This window comes from Acinonyx jubatus, chromosome C1, assembly GCF_027475565.1.
Source record: "Acinonyx jubatus isolate Ajub_Pintada_27869175 chromosome C1, VMU_Ajub_asm_v1.0, whole genome shotgun sequence".
Lineage (NCBI taxonomy): Eukaryota > Metazoa > Chordata > Mammalia > Carnivora > Felidae > Acinonyx > Acinonyx jubatus.
The window spans coordinates 47,703,632-47,723,991 of record NC_069381.1 but is presented as its reverse complement, the minus strand read 5'-3'; the positions used below and the strand labels follow the sequence as shown (position 1 = coordinate 47,723,991).

The window sequence follows — 20,360 nt, the reverse complement described above, 5'->3', positions numbered from 1 at the left end:
CCCTCCTCTCCCCTTGCTAGAAAATGAGCAGCTTAAGGACAGGGACTCTAATGTTTACTGCTGTATTTCCAGCACTTTACAAAGTACCTGGAATAAAGTCCATTTTCAATAAATGTCTGCTGAATGAACGAATGTCCCTGTTTGATTCTGGTGGGAACTGATTAGCACACCCCGTTCTTAGACTTCTAAAATGTGCGCTCATTTGGGGAGCCTGGATGGCTCAATCAGTTAAGCATCCAACTCTTGATTTCAGCTCAGCTCATGATCTCACAATTCACAAGATCAAGCCCCACCTTGAGCTCCATGCTCACAGCATGGAGAGACTGCTTGGGATTCTCCCTCTCTCTTTCTCTCTCTCTCCCTCCTTCGCTCCCTCCCTCCCTCTCTCTCTCAAAATAAAAAAACTTAAAAAAACATTAAGAAAATAAAAAATAAACTAAAATAAAATGTGTACTCATAGTCATCATCCTGAGCATGTTTGTTGCTGAAGACCAGACCCCATAAGTCACCAACAATAGCGTCAGTGAAACGGCTCTGGATTTACTCTCTCTCTCTCAGGCTCTTACACTCTCCCCAGGACTTGGCCTGTGAGCTGTTATGAGCACACACTTGAAAAATTTTGAGTCAGATCCCAGTTTGACCACTCATGAGCTGCATGAGGTGAACCTTCTCAGCTTCTTGCCACCTGTTCAAACGGGACAGTAATACCTGTGCCCCAAGCTGTCCGTAAAGATTAAGCATGCTGGCTTTTTTTTTTTAAGTGCCTGCCCCAAAACAATGTGAATTTTTCCCTTCATTCTTGGCCTTCTTACCTGCATCCAGAGATAAGTATATGAAAAACAGACCTAATTTCCATTCTACTTCTGTCATATTCATCAAAAAATACATCACTATACCAGCGCTCTACAACTTCCCAAATACCTTCTAAGACACAGAGACACAATACTGCCGTTAACACCATTTTATGGACAGGAACAGGAGGTCCATAGTGAAGAGAATTGCAGAGAGTAAGTGAAAAGCTTGAGTGAAACCCCGGCCACTTGAATTCCAAGGCCAATACACTACTGTCCAGTTGCTGCTTCCCAGGACAAGGGAGGTGCTCAATAAATACTTGCACAGTGATTCACTCTCTTTCTCAGGTCCATGGGCTTGTCTCTGACCCCCAGCCAAAGCAGACCACACGGCTTCATGCCAAGCCAAGTGCAGCAGGGTTCACTCGGGTCCTGATTCTCTTCTCATCTATCTCAGATCCACAGAATGCCAGCTTTGCAGGAGGACTTCAGGGGTCATGGAGCCCAGGTGCTCCCAAATGCCAGACCATGGACTGGTGCTAGTCCATGACCAATAATTTTCACGAGTCAATGGTGAAGCAATAATAATAATTATATTAGGGAAGATAAGTCATTATTGAAAATATTATGAATAATTAATTGGCAAAGAGATCTTATTTCCTAACTGCTTGCTTTGCTTTACTTGGGCAAGCTCCAATACTCTATACATACACGTATCATTATTGGGAGAAAATGTCTCTGCACCACAGTTCAGACCCTCTGGCAAAGCCCGAATGGGAGACAGAGGCCAGGGAAAGCAGAGCCACGAATCCAGGCAGCCCTCTCGTTCCCTCTGAACACTCCCTCGTCTTGCATTTTTGAGCCAGTAGACACTGACTGTTGAGATTACAAAGCTTGGAAGCCAAACTAAAGCAGCTTTTTAAGAGGGTGTGCGTACGGGTACTGATGGGGCTGCAAAGTTGAGATCAGACTTCTTTACCGAGGTCAGAAGGATTCAGGAGACATGGGCTTTTAAGGAGATCCCTGAATTGCATGATCACTCAACCAACAGAATGGCTGCAGCATGGTGCACAGAGATAATCCTTGAACGAGGTCTTTGCCAAAGAGATGCTTCCGGGACCCTCAGGTTCAAACGAGGTAAGGAACTAGTTACATCATTTACTCATTTTTTTGAACTACAAACACTTAAGATGAATGCCAAGGGGAGGAAGAGGCCAGCTCTTTCAGAGGGATCTAATGTACGAGACATGGACGAAGAGAAATGGGCTGGAATTTGTGCAATGGAGGGTCTTAGGCATGATTCTTTAATTGTGAGTCTATCTAAGGACAACTTAGATAACTTTTCATTGTAAAATTCATATTTCACTTTAAAATTTCAATCAAAGTTGTTATCTGGGATTTGAAACCTGAACTAGAAGATCTAGCTCTTTCTACCCAAGTGTCTCATCTGTATTAAGATGCAACAGTCAGTAAGTGGTAATCTACTTAACTTCCTTTATCCTCACCTTCATTATCTGCAAAGGAAGTGATAACATCTACCTCACAGGACTTTCAGAAGAATTAAGTAAGATAGCAAACTTAAAAGCACATGGTAGATATTTAATAAATATCTAGGATAAGTAAAAATAATAACATAACATAAAAATAAAGTACAGGTGTTGACGATGCTTACAGATAGCAATCAAACAGGGTCAATATCTTAAACAGAATTAAGGATCTCAAAAAGGTAAAGGGTCTTTAACATTTCAAACTGCTTTCAGAAGTGTAATGATGTTTCAACTTACTGCAAAAACTTAAGGTGGACTGATGGATGGATAGAGGGACAGATGGATGGACATACACATGCTAAAGCAAGTATAGTAAAACGTTAATGGCAGAATCCAGGTGATGGTTCTGAGTATTCACTATAAAATTCTTCCAACTTTTCTGTATGTCTGAAGATTATAATAAAATGTTGGGGAAAATGGCTTTCACAGCCTTTTCCTTGGTCTTTGACTTGGGAGCAACTGGAGATAAAGGACACTCTTGGCTTCCACTCTGTCTCATCACCAAGGACATTGTCTTCTACATAGTAGTTACCAGACAAAAAGTGTGTTTCACCAATTAAATAAATATGTCCCTACAACAATAGAACAGTTATTCTCATTTTGGAGAGAGAAAAAAAAAAAGTAAAACCAAGCTATATGTTTAGAGAAATGAGGTTGACTTCTCTTTCCAGAAGAAGCCCATCTATCATCTTTCCTAACTTCTGGCCTGCCTCCTCCCTTGCCTCAATCAACTATCTACCCTGAGCTTCCAGATTTCCAAGGTGACAGTTCACCTCAATGAGGCTGATGGTGCTTATGAGTTCCTCTATCAGGACACACATCAAATGTGTTGTCTTTTTTTGTGTCTTTTCTAAAGACAGTATTTCCCTTCAACAGGTGCATTTTAGCCACTATAAGAGAAGAGGTTTTTTTTCAATTTTTGTTTTATATCAAATCATCCCATGTGGGCATAAAAGCAGCCAAACTTAGCAATCTTGTTCTTGCCTCTCTGATTACACTGGCAACACCTAGATGTAGCAGATACCCCTGCACAGTGGTCAGGAAGACTGGCAGAAAAGCTAGGCACATGGGCCTCACTGCTCCAGCCCTAAGTCTGGCTCTGACCAGGGAACATGAGTTCATTTAGCAAATATTTATAGAGTATGATCTCCATGCCAAGCATTGTTTTAGGTTCTAGGGATACAACAGCCAGGTATGGATAGAAAGATCTGGTCCCTGCTCTTAGCAAGCTAAAAATCCATCAACCCAAATGAGAAGGAACATGGTAGAGCACGAAAAAAACAAGACACAATTTAGAGGCATGTGAACCTTCACTGAAGATGCAATCCTAATCCCTGTGGACAATCATTTCATTTCTTTGAGGCTTGTGTACTCATCTGTAAGATGGGGCAAATAGTAATATTTATCCCACAAGTCCATAGCATAGATCAAATAAAGAAAATATACATTGGGGAACCTGGGTGGTTCAGTCGGCTGAGCGTCCAGCACTGGCTCAGGTCAAGATCTCGCAGTTCGCATCAGGCTTGCTGCTATCAGTGCAGAACCCTCTTCGGATCCTCTGTACTGCCCCTCTCTGCCCCTCCTCTGCTCACTCTCTCTTGCTCTCCCAAAAATAAATAAACATTTGGAAAAGAAAAAAAAAGTTTCTTTTAAAAAGAAAAGAAGGAAAGAAAATATACATTAGTCTGCCTTAAGCCATAACGTAAAATACAAAATTTGGTATAATAATAGCTGACATTGGGGTGCCTGGGTGGCTCAGTCGGTTAAGCGTCTGACTTTGGCTCAAGTCATGATCTTGACATTCCTGAGTTCGAGCTCCGCGCTGGGCTCTGTGCTGACAGCTCAGAGCCTGGAGCCTGTATGAGATTCTGTGTTTCCCTCTCTCTCTCTGCCCCTGTGCTGCTCGCACGCTCTCTCTCAAAAATAAACAAACATTGAAAAAAAATGTTTAAGTAATAATAGCTGACATCTATTAAATGTTACTAGTTATCAGACCAAGCCCTTTTTTTGTTGTTATTGTTGGTCTGCTTTTTAAAATTACTTTGTTGGACTATAAAACTAAAACAATACAATACATATTTGGCATAAGTCAAATATGCAAATACCAGGATGATAAGGAAGGGATTCGCTGTCCAGGTAAATAAAATGAAGGCAGGGCACCAGCCTTAACACTCCATTTTTATTTAGTTCCAAGCCTAATTGATGGGCAGACCACCCTGGAGAGAAAATCCACAAAAGAGGCCCTAACAACAGCTGACAACACTGCCCACACTGCTCAAAGGCTGGAGAGAATCTGGTCTGAATGTAACAGGGCCCCGGTATAAACACTCATAAGAGAGGCTGTTTGATTCAGTACATAGGTGTTGGATTCTCTTGCAGGGTAAAGGAAGCAGCTTCAAGGGTTATGCACCTCAAGACACAAAGACACAGGAGAGAGGCCTGGAGGAGTCACTGCCTCAATGTGAGGCCTTCACTTCACACACAAAACAAGCTATGACTCAAAGTAACACGACTGCAGCCAAGGGGTGGTTCTGGGGTGGAAAGGAGTGGTAATACTCCAAACTTCCTTTTCCACAAAGGGGAAGAGAAAATGAACTTACGTTTGGTCTGCAGTAGATCTTTACTTGGGAATGGAACAGATGGTCAGATGTACACAGCAATCAAAAATGGCACGATAAACAATTTGGTACATTCGTTCACCAGTTCATCCATCCCTCTGTTAAAATATTTCCTGAGTGATCAGTGTTAGATGCTAAGCAGTGCCCTAGGCATTAGGGACACGGAGATAAATGAGACGTAATATGGTGTAATAAGTTCCAGGGCAGGGGTAAGGGGAGGATGCCATGGGGGACAAAGGGCAGGACCCTAATCAACACTCGATGGAGAAAGCCAAGGAAGGCTTCCTGGAGTCTTGAAGAATTCTAAGTTTTTCCAAGTGAAGGAAGAAACAGTAAGTTTGCCAGGCAAAGGAAAACCCTGAGCAAAGACTCAGAGGTGTGTGAATATGGGTACAGCATCCCTAGAGCCACTGACCAAGAAGTCTGCCGTCTGGAAAATCTTTCCACTTCTCTAAGCATTTTGTTATGGGAAAAGTAATGATGGATTCCTTGAACAAATTCCCACAGCCTGGGTCTCAAATCCAAACGCCTAGAGGGTAGTGCTGGAAAAGGAAATGAGCAAAAGCAAGCTGGGTGGGGATGGCTGTGAAATGAAGGACACTTGCCCCTTCTGAAGGGGGCAGCCCATACTCAGCACTGGCCAATTCTTTCCACATGGGAATGCGGGCCCAGGACTGCCAAATCCTTTTGTTATTTCTTCTAAAGAAGCAGAAAATCTGGATTTTTATGTGAAATTTCTTAGTTTTTAAATGTTGAAAACCAATTCCAAAAAAAAAAAAAAAAGAGAGAGAGAGAGTTTTTTTTTTCAAGCATAGGGTAGGTCAAACAAAACCCATCTGGGGACCAGATTCAGCCTGTGGGCCGCCAGCCTGCAGCCCCTGGCATGTTGCGGGAAACGAGCAGTCTCAGAACAGGCAGTGAAGGCCAGTGAAGGCAGGCCGGAGCTGGAGACAGGCCGGATTTGGTGAGAATCCTGGCTCTACCATTTATTCGCTGTGTAGCTTTGGGGAAGCCACATAAGCCCTCTGGGTCTTGTTTTCCTCATCTGTATATTGGGATAATAATACTGTGTCAGTGTTTTTAAGGAAAACAAGCCTAAGAAGAAAAAAAAAATCCCATGCTAAATAATGAAGCAGTATAAACCAGAAAGGTTAGCCAGGTCTATAAGATTATTTTTTTAATGAAAAGCTACTAATAAGTAATAAAAGCATGAGCACTGTGCTATCACAGTAGCAAACTCTTCCAACCATAGATGGTGACCCATTATTAGTGGTTTTTGCATACATAGCCAGGTTTTTGTTTTGTTTTTTTTTTTACTGATCATTTCTTAAAACAAATACATTCCTAAGACCACACATTCAGTCTTGTATCTTTTTTCCTTTTAACATTATAATGTCAAGTGTGTTATTGTTAGACAAATATTTATTACCTACTCAGTACTATGCCGGAGTGATTTTTTAAGTCACAAAACAGATGTCATACCTATGCTTAAAATCCATCAAACATTTCCCCCTGCTATTAGAATAAAATCCAAATTCCTGCCCATGGCCTCAAGGTCATGCAGGAGCTGGCCCCTACCCACTGCTCCAGCCCACTGTCCACTAGTCTCTGCGTGGCTCACACCCTCGCAGCCCCGCTGACCTCCTCTGCTAATCTCACAGGTAACTTTCCTCCCCTCATGAACCTGCTGCCCTCTCTTCCTGAAAACCTCATCATTCAGGTCAAACAACACCTCCCAAGAGAGAACACACCAGCCATGCCAAATCTGCTTATCTGTGTTTTTCCTTCACAGCGTTTACCAGAAAATATAATCACTTTATGGATATATCCTTGTCTATTTTCTGCCTCTCTATACTAGAATCTAAGTTTTCAGAAGCCTACTCAGGGCTCTCGCCTGTTTTGTACACTTTGGAATCTCCAGTGCCCAACACAGTGCCCATCACATGGGAGACTATAAACAGTACTGGTTAAAGGAAAAAAAAAAGAACCCACCAGCCATTGTTCCTGGCCTCGGGCCCTCCTGAAGTTATCACTTACAAATTCTTCCCTGAACTAATTTATCCAAACCCTGCAAGGCCAACACTGGAAGAGGAAAGCAGTAGGGAGAAATGGTGATAAGTCTATATTCTACATGTGAAATGCCAAGGTTCCGATCCTAGCTATTTATTAGCTGAGTGACCTTGGGCAAGTTGCATAACATCTCTGAGCTCATTTTATCATCTATAAGAGAGGATACTTACTTCGTACGGTCGAGGTGAGGATTAGAGGAGTTTAACACAGATAAAATGCTTGCAAAAGTGCTAGATGTAAAATGAGCACGACATACACTTTGGCTACTCTTTTCATCTGTTGCCTTATTCTGTTCCTATTGCTTAGATGAGTTTGTATCTTTCTTCTCCAATCACACCGCGATTTTTTGAAGGCAAAGACCACTTCTGGATTCTCACAGTGAATGACAGAGGCCCCACAGGATGGGGATGGGGGCAGACCAGTGGTATGGCTCCTGACGCAGGTTTGCTCACATGGTAGGAGACTCTGAGTAAGCCATTTGACGTTTCTGAGCCTAAGTTCCCTCATCCATAAAAAAAGATCATATCTACCCCACAAGACGGGTGTGAAGATTAAATAAAATAATCTTTGTGAAATAAAATAATGCTGATGGTGGAGGCAATGGTGAATTTTAGGGGAAATAGATGGCATTAGGTAAATCTGCTTCAAGTTCAAAGCTGGCTGCCTTCTGGTATAGGTATTACACATAGGATGTGGATGATTCACATAAATGAATGCCTCCGAAAATATGTTTTGTATGATGGATGGTACTGGATTTTGTCTCTGATGGTCTCTGACAAACTCATGGTGGTTTTTAGATGTTTTCCTTAGTTATTAGTCAAACAGGAAAAATACCACTCATTACAGCCAGCTACGTGAAATGAGATATTCTAGTGTTTAAAATTCTCTCAGTTGGTGATAGGATATTACTGACATGCCTATCAGTTGACACAAACATTTTTAAATACAGTGGAAATGAAGATTAAACTACTATTTGAATATACACTTACAGAAAATGCTTTACAAATATATGACTAAATTACAATAGTTCCACCAGGCTGATATTACTATCCTTTTACAGCTAAACACTGAGACTCAGAGAAGTTGATTTACCTTTCTAAGGTCCCCAAACTGGTAAAGGGCAGAGAAAGACTTAAATGCAAGTATGCCCGACTTCAAAGCCTGTACCTTTGTTACAGAACTGTGTTTTACCTGCCAAATTTCCTCAATATCTTGTATTAGGTCCATTGCTAAGGTCTGATGAATGTAGGTGAACAGTAATAGATCTATACCTGCAACTTCAAGCCGGAATAACTAACAGAAAAAGACCATAGTACCTACCATAATTGCCATTAAAAAAAGAAATGGTGTATTTCAAAGAAAGGAACTTGAACATTATCTTTCACAAAGTTTCAAGACAAGAAGAAATCTATGATAAGACAACAAATGTTATTACATTGTCAAGAAGAATGGAAGAACAAAGCCAGACAAGGCACTAAAAACAGCTGAGGCAAGTCTCTTATGTCACAGAAGGGACTAGAACCAGGCTTTCCTGACCTCCAACAGTTTTTTTTTTTTTTTTGGTTTGTTTTTTTGTTTTTTGTATTTTTTTCCCAATAGTTCCTCCTGTAAAGAACTCCACTGATTTCTTCCACAGCTAGCACCAAGTTCTCAAACCACCTCTCTGGGCATGCCAACTCCCAGCTTGCTCCAAGGAATCTGTATACACAGGAAAAGGCACATTAGAAGCACAGAATCATTTCTTCAGTTTCCCAGTACATTATCAGGGGAACAGAAGCAGAGAGGCACGGACTGTGGAGATGGGAGGGGCAGATGTATTTTCTAAACCCGTCAATAAAACCCTCTGACATTCCAGCCCAGTTGGTTCCAGTTGGAACGAACAATGAAAATCTCAAACTAAAATGATTAGCTTTCTGCTCTGCTGACAATGGCAAAAAGAGAAAACGAGTTAAAAGTCGGGTTGGAATATCTCCATGCAGCCCCTACAAGCCAGTTAATTATCTTCCATTAACACTGAGCTGTCAGAATCTGCATCAGCCGTTAACTCTCTTGACCTCCCTCAGTCTGCACCTTGTTACCCTACAATGTTTCATGTTTATAAAGATAGGAGACTCCAGCTGTTCCAGCCTGACAGAACTTAATTTACATTTGGCCTTCATTAAGATGAGAGTCAGAATCATTGAGACCAAATGGAAAAGCCAGACTGCTGGGGGTTATGAAAAATTCAAATGGCATTTTTCCTTTTATCTGACAATTCTTATTAAGGAGACATGCGTCAACCTGAAACACACAAACCTTAAATGTAAAGGACATGATTAAAATTCCATATGGCAGAACCAGGACCCAAGTGACTTTGCCCAAGAGCTGTGGTGGTCCTAGTATATCACTTGTGTCTTCTGGGAAGTCTGAACTCCAGATTCTGTCCGACTCTCTCTGACATCCGATTCCAGGCTAAGGGCAAGGAGCCCGTGAATGACAGCAGTACTGAGGTGAGCAGTCAGTTCCAACTCTGCCATCTAGCTCGCCCCTCACGGCCGATCAGCCCCGATGTCCTGCTGAAATGAGCCCCTAAGAACCCTGGAACCTATCTCCTCTCCACCCCACAGTGCCTACTTCACACCTCATGACTTCTCACCTGGAGAAATGCAACACCCCCCTTAGTGAGCCACCCAAATTATTCAACAACTGTTTACTAACTGCCTACTATACAGCAGACATTTGTCCAGGGGTAGAGAAACAGCCAGGAACAGAACGGACAGGCTCTCCCTCCCCAGATGGATGACAATGGTTGGAAGACCCAAGCACCATGCAAATCATCATACAAAATGATACATCGTGACAATTTATGAAAACATACAATGAAGTAAGAGACTGTGACAAGAGACCTCTGATTTATTTGAGGGTCAGGGAAGACTTTTCTGAAGACATGACAATAAAGCTACGACCTAAATGATGAGTTAGGATCAGTGTTGAGCACAGGAAAGAATACTCAGGGGCAGAAAGCACAGTATCACGACATCATCAAGACCAGGGGTCAGCAAACTTTTCTCTAATGGTCCACAGAGTAAATATTTTCAGCCTTGCAGGCACACAGTCTATGTCTCAAGTCCTCAGCTCTGTCACTGGGATGCAACAGCAGCCACAGACGATACATAAATAAGGGTGGCTGTGTTTCAATAAAACTTTAGGACCATGAAAGTGTGAATTTTACATAATTTTCACAAGTCACAAAATATTATTCTTCTCTGGATCCTTTTTCAACCGTTTGAAGTCAAACCCATTCTTTGCTCCCAAAACATCCAAAATAAGCAGCACGACAGATGGGCCCTTGGCCTGGAGTTTGCCAACCTCTTTGAGGTGGCCAAGAACAGAGTGTGTCTGAGATGCCCTGACTGCATTCCTGGGGACAGAGTGAGCAAGACGAGGGAGGGATACACCTAAGCAGAGAGGGTAAGGTGAAAATGACGTCACACACCATCTTCTGGGCCATGTTACAAATCTGGGGATTTATCTTAAGAGCAAAGTAAAGCCAACAAAGCACTGTGATCAGGAAAGTATGAAGACTAGTTCCTAATCCCACACACACACACATTTTCTCACCCCTAATCCAGTCTCTTCATCCCTGCCAAAGGGATCTCAGATATTCCCTCCCCCTTGCTTAAGAACCACTGACCACCAAATAAGCCCTGAACAAACCAAGCCCAGGCTACCCACCGGGCCTCATTTCCTACTACACTCAGGAAAGTATCCCGGGCTCTTGTCCCAGGACCTACGTACCTTACCAAAAATGAACCATAGTCTTGCTCTAGAATTTCCTCCCCATCTTCTCCTACAGGCTAAACCTCCACTTACATCTTGAGACTCATCTTAGAGAACTCCTTCTGGAAGCAAATTGTTTTCCCCGAAAGCACTTTGTATATTCCTTTATCAAGGTGATTAGCACGTCCTCTGACAGCTCTGGTTCCATGCCCCCCCCTCCTTTGCTTCCCCACCACTGCCCCAGGGGACTCTGTGCCCCTCAAGGGTCAGCCCCATTCTCTCTGTGCTTGCGTCCCCAGTGCCTGTGACATTGCTGGTTCACAGGAGAACCTCGGTTAATATGTGGTAAATTAAAGAGTGAATAAAGAGTAAACACATGACAGCACAGTGAGCTTAGCACAGAGTCTTACGTTCTGACTCTGACTCTGTGAAAGCACTCTAACCTCTCTGTGCCTCCATCTCCCATAGCCCCATTCAAAAGAACACACTGTCTCCTGATTCTCCATAAATGGGTGTTCTTCAGAATACAAGGGCAGTTTCTAGAATCAGAAGTGATTTTATAAGTCTGCGGGCCAGCAATGCTTTACAGAGGGATTTCAGTGCTGCAACACATGATGGGCAGAGCTGGGATTTGGAGCCCAGTAGACGTGGGTTTAAATTCTGGCTCTACCATCTGTTTAGGACAATCATATAACTCTGTCAGCCTCAGTTTCCCATGCTGTCCATCAGGCAGAGCTTGTTAAGATTAAATCAATTAAGGTCTACAGAACACAAAGCAGAGAGTGGGTGGGGCAGTGCAAAGTAGTTGTATCTTCCAATTTGTATTTCAGGATACATTTACATCAGGTTTGCAAACTGGTCCAGACCAACTCTCTCACTTTATAGACAGAAAAAGTGAGGCCTAGGGCACCTGGGTGGCTCAGCCGGTTGAGCATCCGACTTCGGCTCAGGTCATGATCTCACGGTCTGTGAGTTCGAGCCTCACATAGGGCTCTCTTGCTGTTAGTGTGGAGCCTGCTTCAGATCCTGTGTCCCCCACTCTCAATGCGTCTCCCCAGCTCTCTCTCTCTCTCTCAAAAATAATCTTAAAAAAAAAAAAGCGAGGCCTGGGATGCAAACTGATTTGCTCAAAGGTACACAAGGTGATGGTCAGTGGAGTCAAAAACTCCTGGCTTCTACAACGTAGTGTGTTTTCAAACTCTTAGTAAATACAGAAGCCATTTTTGCAAATTAAAGGTTACAAAACAACTCCATATACTAAACAGATAACAAGCCAAACCCACCTTGATTACAGATTCCCTCTTTGCTTCTCTCTCTTCTGCCCACTGTGGCAATCCAAGGACACATTCTCAGCACTCTTACACTCCCCTCAAGCCCCATTTACATTTTGAGTCATCAAAGACTGAGACCACCTGAAACCCCAGAGCCAGTATATGAATCACACCAGGTCTTACTCATTAGATGGATACTCTCCTCACCAGACCACCTAGGGACCTTCAAGTCTGAGGTTCCCAAAGGACTTGAACTGTCTCCCACATCCCTCTCTACCGGGAACCATTAAGCTGACATCACCATTCTCCACACTTCATAAAGGATCTGAACATTTGGAAACAGGAACCACCTGCAAGTGCTCTGTCCAGAGATCACCGTATCACACAAGGACATGGAAACTCAGGTTCAGGTGACATGAGAAAGGGGTATCCTAACATGCCACCAAGGCCAGATTAATCCTCAGATAAAAGTGCATAGAGAAAGAAGATACTGGTCAGAAGATCTGGACTTCAATCCCAGCTCTGCCACTTTCTATCTGGAACGGGAATCAGCAGCCTTCCCGAACTCTGGGAGAATCCTGGTTATTAAGAGAACTGATTTTGGGGTCAGCTTCCACCCCTGGCTCTGCCACATACTTAGGTCACTTTCGAGGGAGTTGGTTCATCTCTATTAGCTTTAGTTTTCTTGTCTACAGACAACCTTCGCCCCCCACCCCACCCAAAAAAGAGACAACCTCTACTTTCATAAGGTTGCTGCTAGGATTCAAAGAGACAATCTGCCAAATACTTATTACCATGCCTACATAAGGTTACCACCTAAAAACAGGAATGATTTAGCTGCAATTGAATCAACAAATTGGGATCAACCTCCCTCAGAGAGCTGCTGCGAAAAATCAAAAGCAACACACTTCAGCATGGTGCCTGGTACAGGCAGATCCACGATAAGTGAAATCCTTGGCCGTAATTAGTGTCCTCTCTCCACCCTATGGGCTCACCTCTTTCAGCCACAGAAGCTTCGGGGCTTGCATTTCCACTGACATCACGCCCCCAACACACTGCAGGACGCCGTGCTTGGTTTCGTTGATCCTGTGGACCTGACTGACCGCCCGGTGGTCCAGCCACATGATGATGTTTCGGTGGGAATCCCCTAGCAGAAACAAGGGAGATGAGGGCACACGCACATACTTAGCCTTCAAATTCAACGAGGCACTTCCACAGTCCCAAGGGCACAAAGCTGCACAAGTACGACAACTTCCTACGTAGATGGCAGCAAGTGAACGGGCCACCACCATCACGAATTAGTACACTCCACCCTAAACTTGGATGTCCCTTCCGGTGAGGTGTCCTTTACAATGCAGCCCCCGGGGTTAAATGTCTACACTAACAGTCAAGATCTACCAATTAATTAGATTCTCACTGATTCGCTCCCAACTTCTTCCCCACCTTTCCTATTCCTACCCCTTCTGTTCCAGAAAAAGTTCCCTGGGTTTAACCTTAGGAAAAGAGCTATGAAGTAAGCCTAAAACAATCCTTGGCTTTTTAAGATCTGTCTCCGTTAAAAATGGACAAGCACTTCAACGGAATAATACATCCAGCATAACAAACAGACCACATCCATATAATGGCTTTTATCTGCTTATATTCCCACTTCTCCTAGTCACTTTAATGAAAATTAATTAACTTAGGTGTTTACTTCCTCTCAGATGCTTTGGTGGAGTGGGAAACACTGGAATTTTTTTCAGTTTGGGGATCAGGCAGACCTAATGGGGAATGCTCACTAGTTCAGGTATAGGCATAGATACACTGAAAAAGTCATTAAAGTTTTCTTAGCCTAAGTATCATCATCTATAAAACAGGGATAACCACACTTAATAGCATATAAGGGTTAACCGGGATTTTCCATTCACTGAACAAGATACCACGCATAAAGGCAAGTACCTATCACGTAGTAGGCTCTAAAGAGAAAAAGAAATAAGAAACAGAATTTAAAGCCAGTTAGAAAAACAGCATAGGCATGCCCCTCACATCTGACCTCTACCATCCTGCAGCGTACACGGGAGCTAACTGCCCCTTTCTCCCTTCCACGGCCTCCGTTAATTCATCGGGTACTAACGGGCAAGCCAATATTCTTTTTACAGTCTTCCACTGCCTCAGATGGCAAGACGCAGAGATCAGCAATGAACAAACTGGGAGACAGTAAAAGGGAAAGATAAAGGGGGACCCAACAGTAACTGAACCAGGCACTTCACACATTCTTTAACGGGAGAAGTGCAGCAGTGATGTATCTTTGCTAATAGCAAATATAAAGCTGTGTGTGTGTGTGTGTGTGTGTGTCCCCCAAGCCCTGTGCTAAACATGTTATACACATCGTCTCATTTAATCCTCATAACAACTCTCTAATCCAGGCCATTTTCCATGACACGCTGACTCCAAGATTTACGACCTGCCTACTATCTCACGGCTTGGAAAAGCATATAGCATGCTTTGAAATGGATCTGTGCAGGGAACGGATAAATAAATTCGTGAAACAAATTTAAACTCAAGCTACGCCTATCAACATGAATAACGATACCAGCTGGGATATTTTTAAACACCACATATACTGCTTGTTGCTGAGGGCATACACGTACGTGGTGAAAACACAGAAACGATGTGTTTGGGAACGTCAACAGCAGCATGGTCACCTGCCATGCAGAGGGGAAAGGCGTGGGCTGAAGATTCAAGGAGTTCCTCCTTTAAGAAAAAGTCTAGCAGAGGCTCCTGGGTGGCTCAGTCAGTTAAGTGTCCGACTTCGCTCAGGTCATGATCCCAAGGTTCATGGGTTCAAGCCCTGCGTCAGGCTCCGGGCTCACAGCTCAGAGCCTGGATCCTGCTTCAGATTCTGCGTCTCCCTCACCCTCTGCCTCTCCACCCCCCCTCCACCCTCTCTCTCTTTCAAAATAGAAAAAAAGCCTGTGGCAGACATGGCAAATTTCCATCGGCTTATCCTCAGTACTGGGGACACAGAAGGCTGTGAATTTTATTTTCCTTACTTTGCTGTATCTCTGAAGAAAAATCTTTAAAACTGAAAGAAAAAATGCCCACCTAGGAAAATATCTAAATCAGGTCATCATCACCATGATGAGGCAAGGATTCAGTCTCTGCTTTGCCTGCCTGGAGAAGGTTCAGGTCCCACAAAAGCTCCTCAAACAACAGTAATACTTTGAAATTAAGAGAAAGTACATGAGACCTTCCAGAGCTACATCTACGATTTGTTTTTAAATAGGTGAGTGATTATACTGTATAACATCACTACCTAAAGCTTCGGTTCTCAACCCTCATTGCACATTAGAACCACCTGGGACAGCTTTAAAACCACTGATGTCCAGGGGGTGCCTGGATGGCTCAGTCAGTTAAGCATCCGACTCTCGGTTTCGGCTCAGGTCATGCAGGATCTCACGGTCTTGTGGGTTCAAGCCCCATGTCGGGCTCTATCCACACTGACGTTGAGGAGCCTGCTTGGGATTCTCTGTCTCCCTCTCTCTGCCCCTCCCCCATTCGCACTGTCTCTCTCTCAAAATAAATGAATAAACTTCAGAAAAAAATACTGATGTCCAAGTCCCATCCCAGAAGCATCAAAGAGTCAGAATGTGCGTGTGCAGGCACACACGCACGCATGCATGGTGGGGGGGGGGGGTGTAAAACGGGGACAATGTGAGCACTGCTTTTTAAATACTGTATAAATGTATCCGCTGCTAAACTTTCAATTGGAATGACAGACCCATCAGTTACTACTGCCTCTAAAGGAAGAGGCTCTTACAACACAGAACGACACCCTCAAATTGTGAGAATCAATTAGATTATATATATACGATGATTATTAATTAATAAGTTGCATTGTGGACACCAAAGAAGAAGTTCATCTTGTCAGTTCTTCTAGAAAATCACAATGGGGGCAACCTGGGTGGCTCAGTAAGTTAACCTGTTTCAGCTCAGGTTCGTGGATCAAGCCCGCGTCGGGCTCCATGCTGACAGTGCGGAGCCTGCTTAGGATTCTCTCTTTCCCTCTCTCTCTCTGCCCCTGCCCTGCTTGCGCACATGCTTGCTCTCTCTCTCTCTCTCAAATTAAATATTTTTAAAAATCACAAATCAATGATTCCAATGACAGCTCTTTTAACCTTTCACTGAGCATCTACACATACCGGGCACAGTGGCAGGTGCTGGGATACCGAGAACATGCCACAGTCCTGCCTGTCGGGAGCAGGTGGCCGGATTGAGGAAGAAAAAAAAAAAGAAAGAAAAGAGTACCCAGCGTTGACAGCCCAAACACAGTGGGGCAGGCAGCCCAGAGGGGCAGGAGCACAGAGAAGGCCGTGGAGAGCTGAGCCCAAGGCCACACAGGGAGCTGCCAAGAGGCAGGAAAGCTTTCACATAGTTCTGAAAAGGGCTGGCCGCCAGTTAGCCAGGTGAAGAGAGGGGGAGCGAGGAGGCCTACACAATAGAGTCAGCACGTGAAACAAAGCACAGACCTAACCGTGTGTCATGTTTGGAGAGAACCGGGAGCAATTGCTAGGGCAGAATTTGGGTTATACAGTCAGTTTACTGACAGGGAGATCATTCATCCATGTGTTCATCCACTCAATATTCTGAACACCTCACAGGAGGTGTGCCAAGCACACTCGAGGGAAATTACTATGAAATAGCAAAAACATCTAAATATTAGGTTTCTCTTGCAGAGTAGCCTAAGTGGTAACTCCCTCCCCGATCCTGAATTTTCACCCGCATTTCTTCTTGCTCCCAAGAGCTCCTGTGGCTGCAATGACCCAACCAGAGTTGTGCTCTGAGTTAGGGGGAGCCTGCAGAGTAGGGAGCACACAGCAGTGGTAGCACAGTCCAACTGGGGGGCTGTCTGACCTTCGAAGGAAAGAAGATCGGGGCACCTGGGTGGCTCAGTTGGTTAAGCATCCAACTTTGGCTCAGGTCATGGTCTCAGTTTGTGAGTTCGAGCCCCGCATCAGGCTCTGTGCTGACAGCTCAGAGCCTGGAGCCTGCTTCAGATTCTAGGTCTCCTTCTCTCTCTGCCCCTCCCCTGCTCATACTGTCTCTCTGTCTCAAAAAATAAATAAACATTTAAAAAAAAAAAAAACAAAAAAAGGAAAGAAGATCAAGCAAGACAAGGCTAAAATGAGAATATCTTATCATGTAGTAATGAGTAGTGTTCTTAAACTATTGTACTTAATTTACTTAGGCTTTTGTTATTGTTGTCGTTGTTGTTGTTACCATCTTCAGATTTTTGCCAGTTTTGTGGGTTTGGCTTTAATGGTGATGGTTCATTTCCTGACCCCACTGTCTGCTCCCCACAATCACTCCACTCAGCCAATCAAGAGTTGGTCACTGCCATGCAGGCCTAAGAAGTCTTTAAAACAACCTGTGAATCACCTTTATAATTCAAATGTCATTTTCTAGGACAGGATAATCCATTTCAAATAAAATCTAACCTTAAGAGAACCTGTTCAAAGGCAAAAAACTGGTAAGGGGTACCGGCAGCTGGACACATTTGATGAACAGGTACATTTTAACCTTTTTGGTGAAATAAAATTATTTCAACACTTATCATTAGGGCTGCAAGCTAGCTACCCTTTAAACAGAAGGTCTGTTAACAGGAGACAATTCCACCTACAATAAGAAAAAAGATGGCACCCGGAGACAGTACATATGTAAGCAGGTTTAACAAGGAACTCTCTTCTTCCACAACAAGTGCTCTTATTCCTAGTATTTCAGCTTCCATTTAGCTGCACCAGTGATTCTCCACATATCAGAGCATGGAGGAAACTTTAAAAACATTGATGCCCTTGCCTCACCACAAGCCCACTGAATACAAATCTTGAGGGTAAGGCTCACAAATGGAAAATTTTGAAAGATCCCAGGTTGATTGTAATATATGGCCTGAATTTAAAACCATGTATGTTAGCAGACCAGAGGTATAGCGTCCTTGAAACCTAGGGTTGTTAACAGCTCAAGTCCCACCCCAAATGTGAACTCATCCAACAGTATCCCTGAGAGACTATCACTTCATCGCTACTTAAGCCAATCAAGGAAGCGCTGACAGCCTCCCAAAGTGGCCAGCTCCATGGCTGCCCATATCTCATAAATGGAGTTCTTGCTGCTGCTGAACTGAGGTCTGTTAGTCCAACCCCATTCCTTTGGTTTGTGCTTTCTAAACTGGCCCGGATTGAGGCTGTCCCGCACTCTTGGGCCAGAACGATGCCAGGTGAGCCAGTGATCAGCCACTGAGATCAAGGAACATTCATAATCATCTCTGATACCACAACACTTAATAAGACAGGGGTTGGTATGTGGGAGGTGCTAATAAAGGTGACAAAAAGGGAGGAAAGTGTGTGTGTGTGTGTGTGTGTGTGTGTGTGTAAAGATGGGCATCATTACCACTGTGCTCTAACAATTCATCTGCTTGCAAACTTTTTCCAGCACATGGAATTTATGAAAGTCACTGTTCTATGCATTAGGTCCATAAAAGTGAGTGTGGCACAGTCTCTTTTTAGGAATTCATAATCGGATGGAACAAATATTTCTGAGCGTTCAATGTCAGGCTCTCCATCCTCACAGCAAAGCTATGGCTCATTCTTCCAATTTTTTCAGAAAATACAGAGGCAAAGTGACTCACTCGAGGTGTCATGGCCTAGCATCGGGTGAGCTATGATCTGGGGCCTTCCTGACCCCAATTCCAGGGTGTCCCAGTGTGCCCTAGTGTCCACGGCCATCTGCTAAGAAAGGCACTGCTACGGCAGTGTCCGCTGCTGAAGGTTCTCAGACACAATCTTTCCCAAAACGCATCTGCAATCGCTGCCTTGGCAACAACCAACCGATGATGCCTAGAACCACACTCCTTAGATGCAACACGCAATTTCTAGTTCTCTGTGGCCTCCACCACTCCCAAATGTCTTCTGCTCATTCAAGATTAAATATCAGTTGCAATTCATCTCCACAGATGTGCTATTGGTTGTTCTCAAACCTGGCCCACTTTACTCATTGTCATTACCTGCCTACCATACATAGACTTTTGGGTTGCAACCTGAATGCTAGCACTACTGGCTGAATTCTCCCAAGAGGGATGGATCTCGACCCATGAAAAATTTCCGATGGTGGACCCAAGTGGAACATACAATTGAAACAGCTCACCACTGTACTCACAAGTCTCTGCTAAGGCAGCACCATTAAGTAGGAATGCCTTTGGTCTGAGTACTGAAAATAGAGAAGCCAGTCTGTTTCCTGCTTGTGTGTGACGTGTGGTCCTGTCTGCACAATTCTACTTCCTTTAAGTGGATTTGGCTCACCTACTCAAATGAAGGCGCCACAGGGGCCTCATACACAAAGGAACTGCAGGCATGGACACTCCCTTCCCAGAAAACACCCAGACCACTCGCCTGTTTCAAGGGCTGCTCACTCGGAGCTAACGATCCCATGTCCTTCCTTCAGTGAGCTCCCCACTGTGGCTCTTACGCATTAGTGAACCAAGTCTCTCCCGAAACCGGCCCCTATGTCACCACTCCTACCAACTGTTCTCGAAGCTCGTAACCTCCGGGACATGATTCTGGCCTCAGTGTGCCACCTCTAAACCTCACCCTTGGCAATAAGAGACACCTGACTTCATGTTCCACCTGGGGCCCAACCAGTCTCCCACCACCAGGGAAAGAGAGGGAGATGGTCCTACCTTCATGGTTTACTGGTAAAGGACGAAACTGCTTATCCAGAACAACCAGAGAACATGTAGCATCAAACCCAAGCCCGCGGATTCGGTTTACATCGATCCCTTGTACAACTTTCTGTTTTAAAACAAATAAACAGAAACATAAATTACAAGGCAGGCTTTAAAAGACTGAAAACAGTTATGACTAAAACAAATATGACTAAACAGAAAAAATACTTACGACAGAAAATAGATAAAAGTTCAATACAATTAAAATAACAGAAGATCCTGTAAGTTAGTAAGACAAAGACAACCAATCTAATTGGAAATAAAGCAAAGAACATGGCAAGTCACTTCATAAAATAAAAAGAAATAGTCAAAGAGCATATAAAAAGATTCCCGACTCCATTTAAATAAATAAATTAATGCAAATAAAAACACACTAATCTTTGCTTTTCACACTGGCAATTATGTATAAGACTAACAGTAGACAGTAATGGCAACTAGGGAGAAGTAGACCTTCTATTACATTATTCTAACAGTGTAATAATTTAGTATAAATTTGAGAATTTCACCGTATTTATTACAATTAAAAACCTGAAGGGTGCCTGGGTGGCTGA

General features: G+C 43.6%; 1 protein-coding gene across 15 annotated transcripts in view; it reads right to left on the bottom strand.

The window, feature by feature from the left end:
* FGGY (FGGY carbohydrate kinase domain containing) overlaps positions 1 to 20,360 on the bottom strand; it is a 447,559-nt gene that overhangs the window by 390,515 nt on the left and 36,684 nt on the right. For 10 of the 15 annotated variants that reach the window (XR_008294918.1, XR_008294919.1, XM_015072330.3 and 7 more), the window contains 2 exons: positions 19,765 to 19,876; positions 13,052 to 13,203 (listed from right to left, as the gene is read on the bottom strand). The exons of 1 other annotated variant lie outside the window; for it this stretch is intronic. Coding sequence is in view for 12 of the 14 variants with exons in the window: in XM_015072330.3 (XP_014927816.1) it covers positions 13,052 to 13,203; positions 19,765 to 19,876 (264 nt within the window). In the remaining 2 variants the exon portion in view is untranslated. The remainder of the gene's footprint in view (positions 1 to 13,051; positions 13,204 to 19,764; positions 19,877 to 20,360) is intronic. 4 more of the 15 variants (XM_015072338.3, XM_053214151.1, XM_027059046.2 and 1 more) reach the window with 2 other exon arrangements.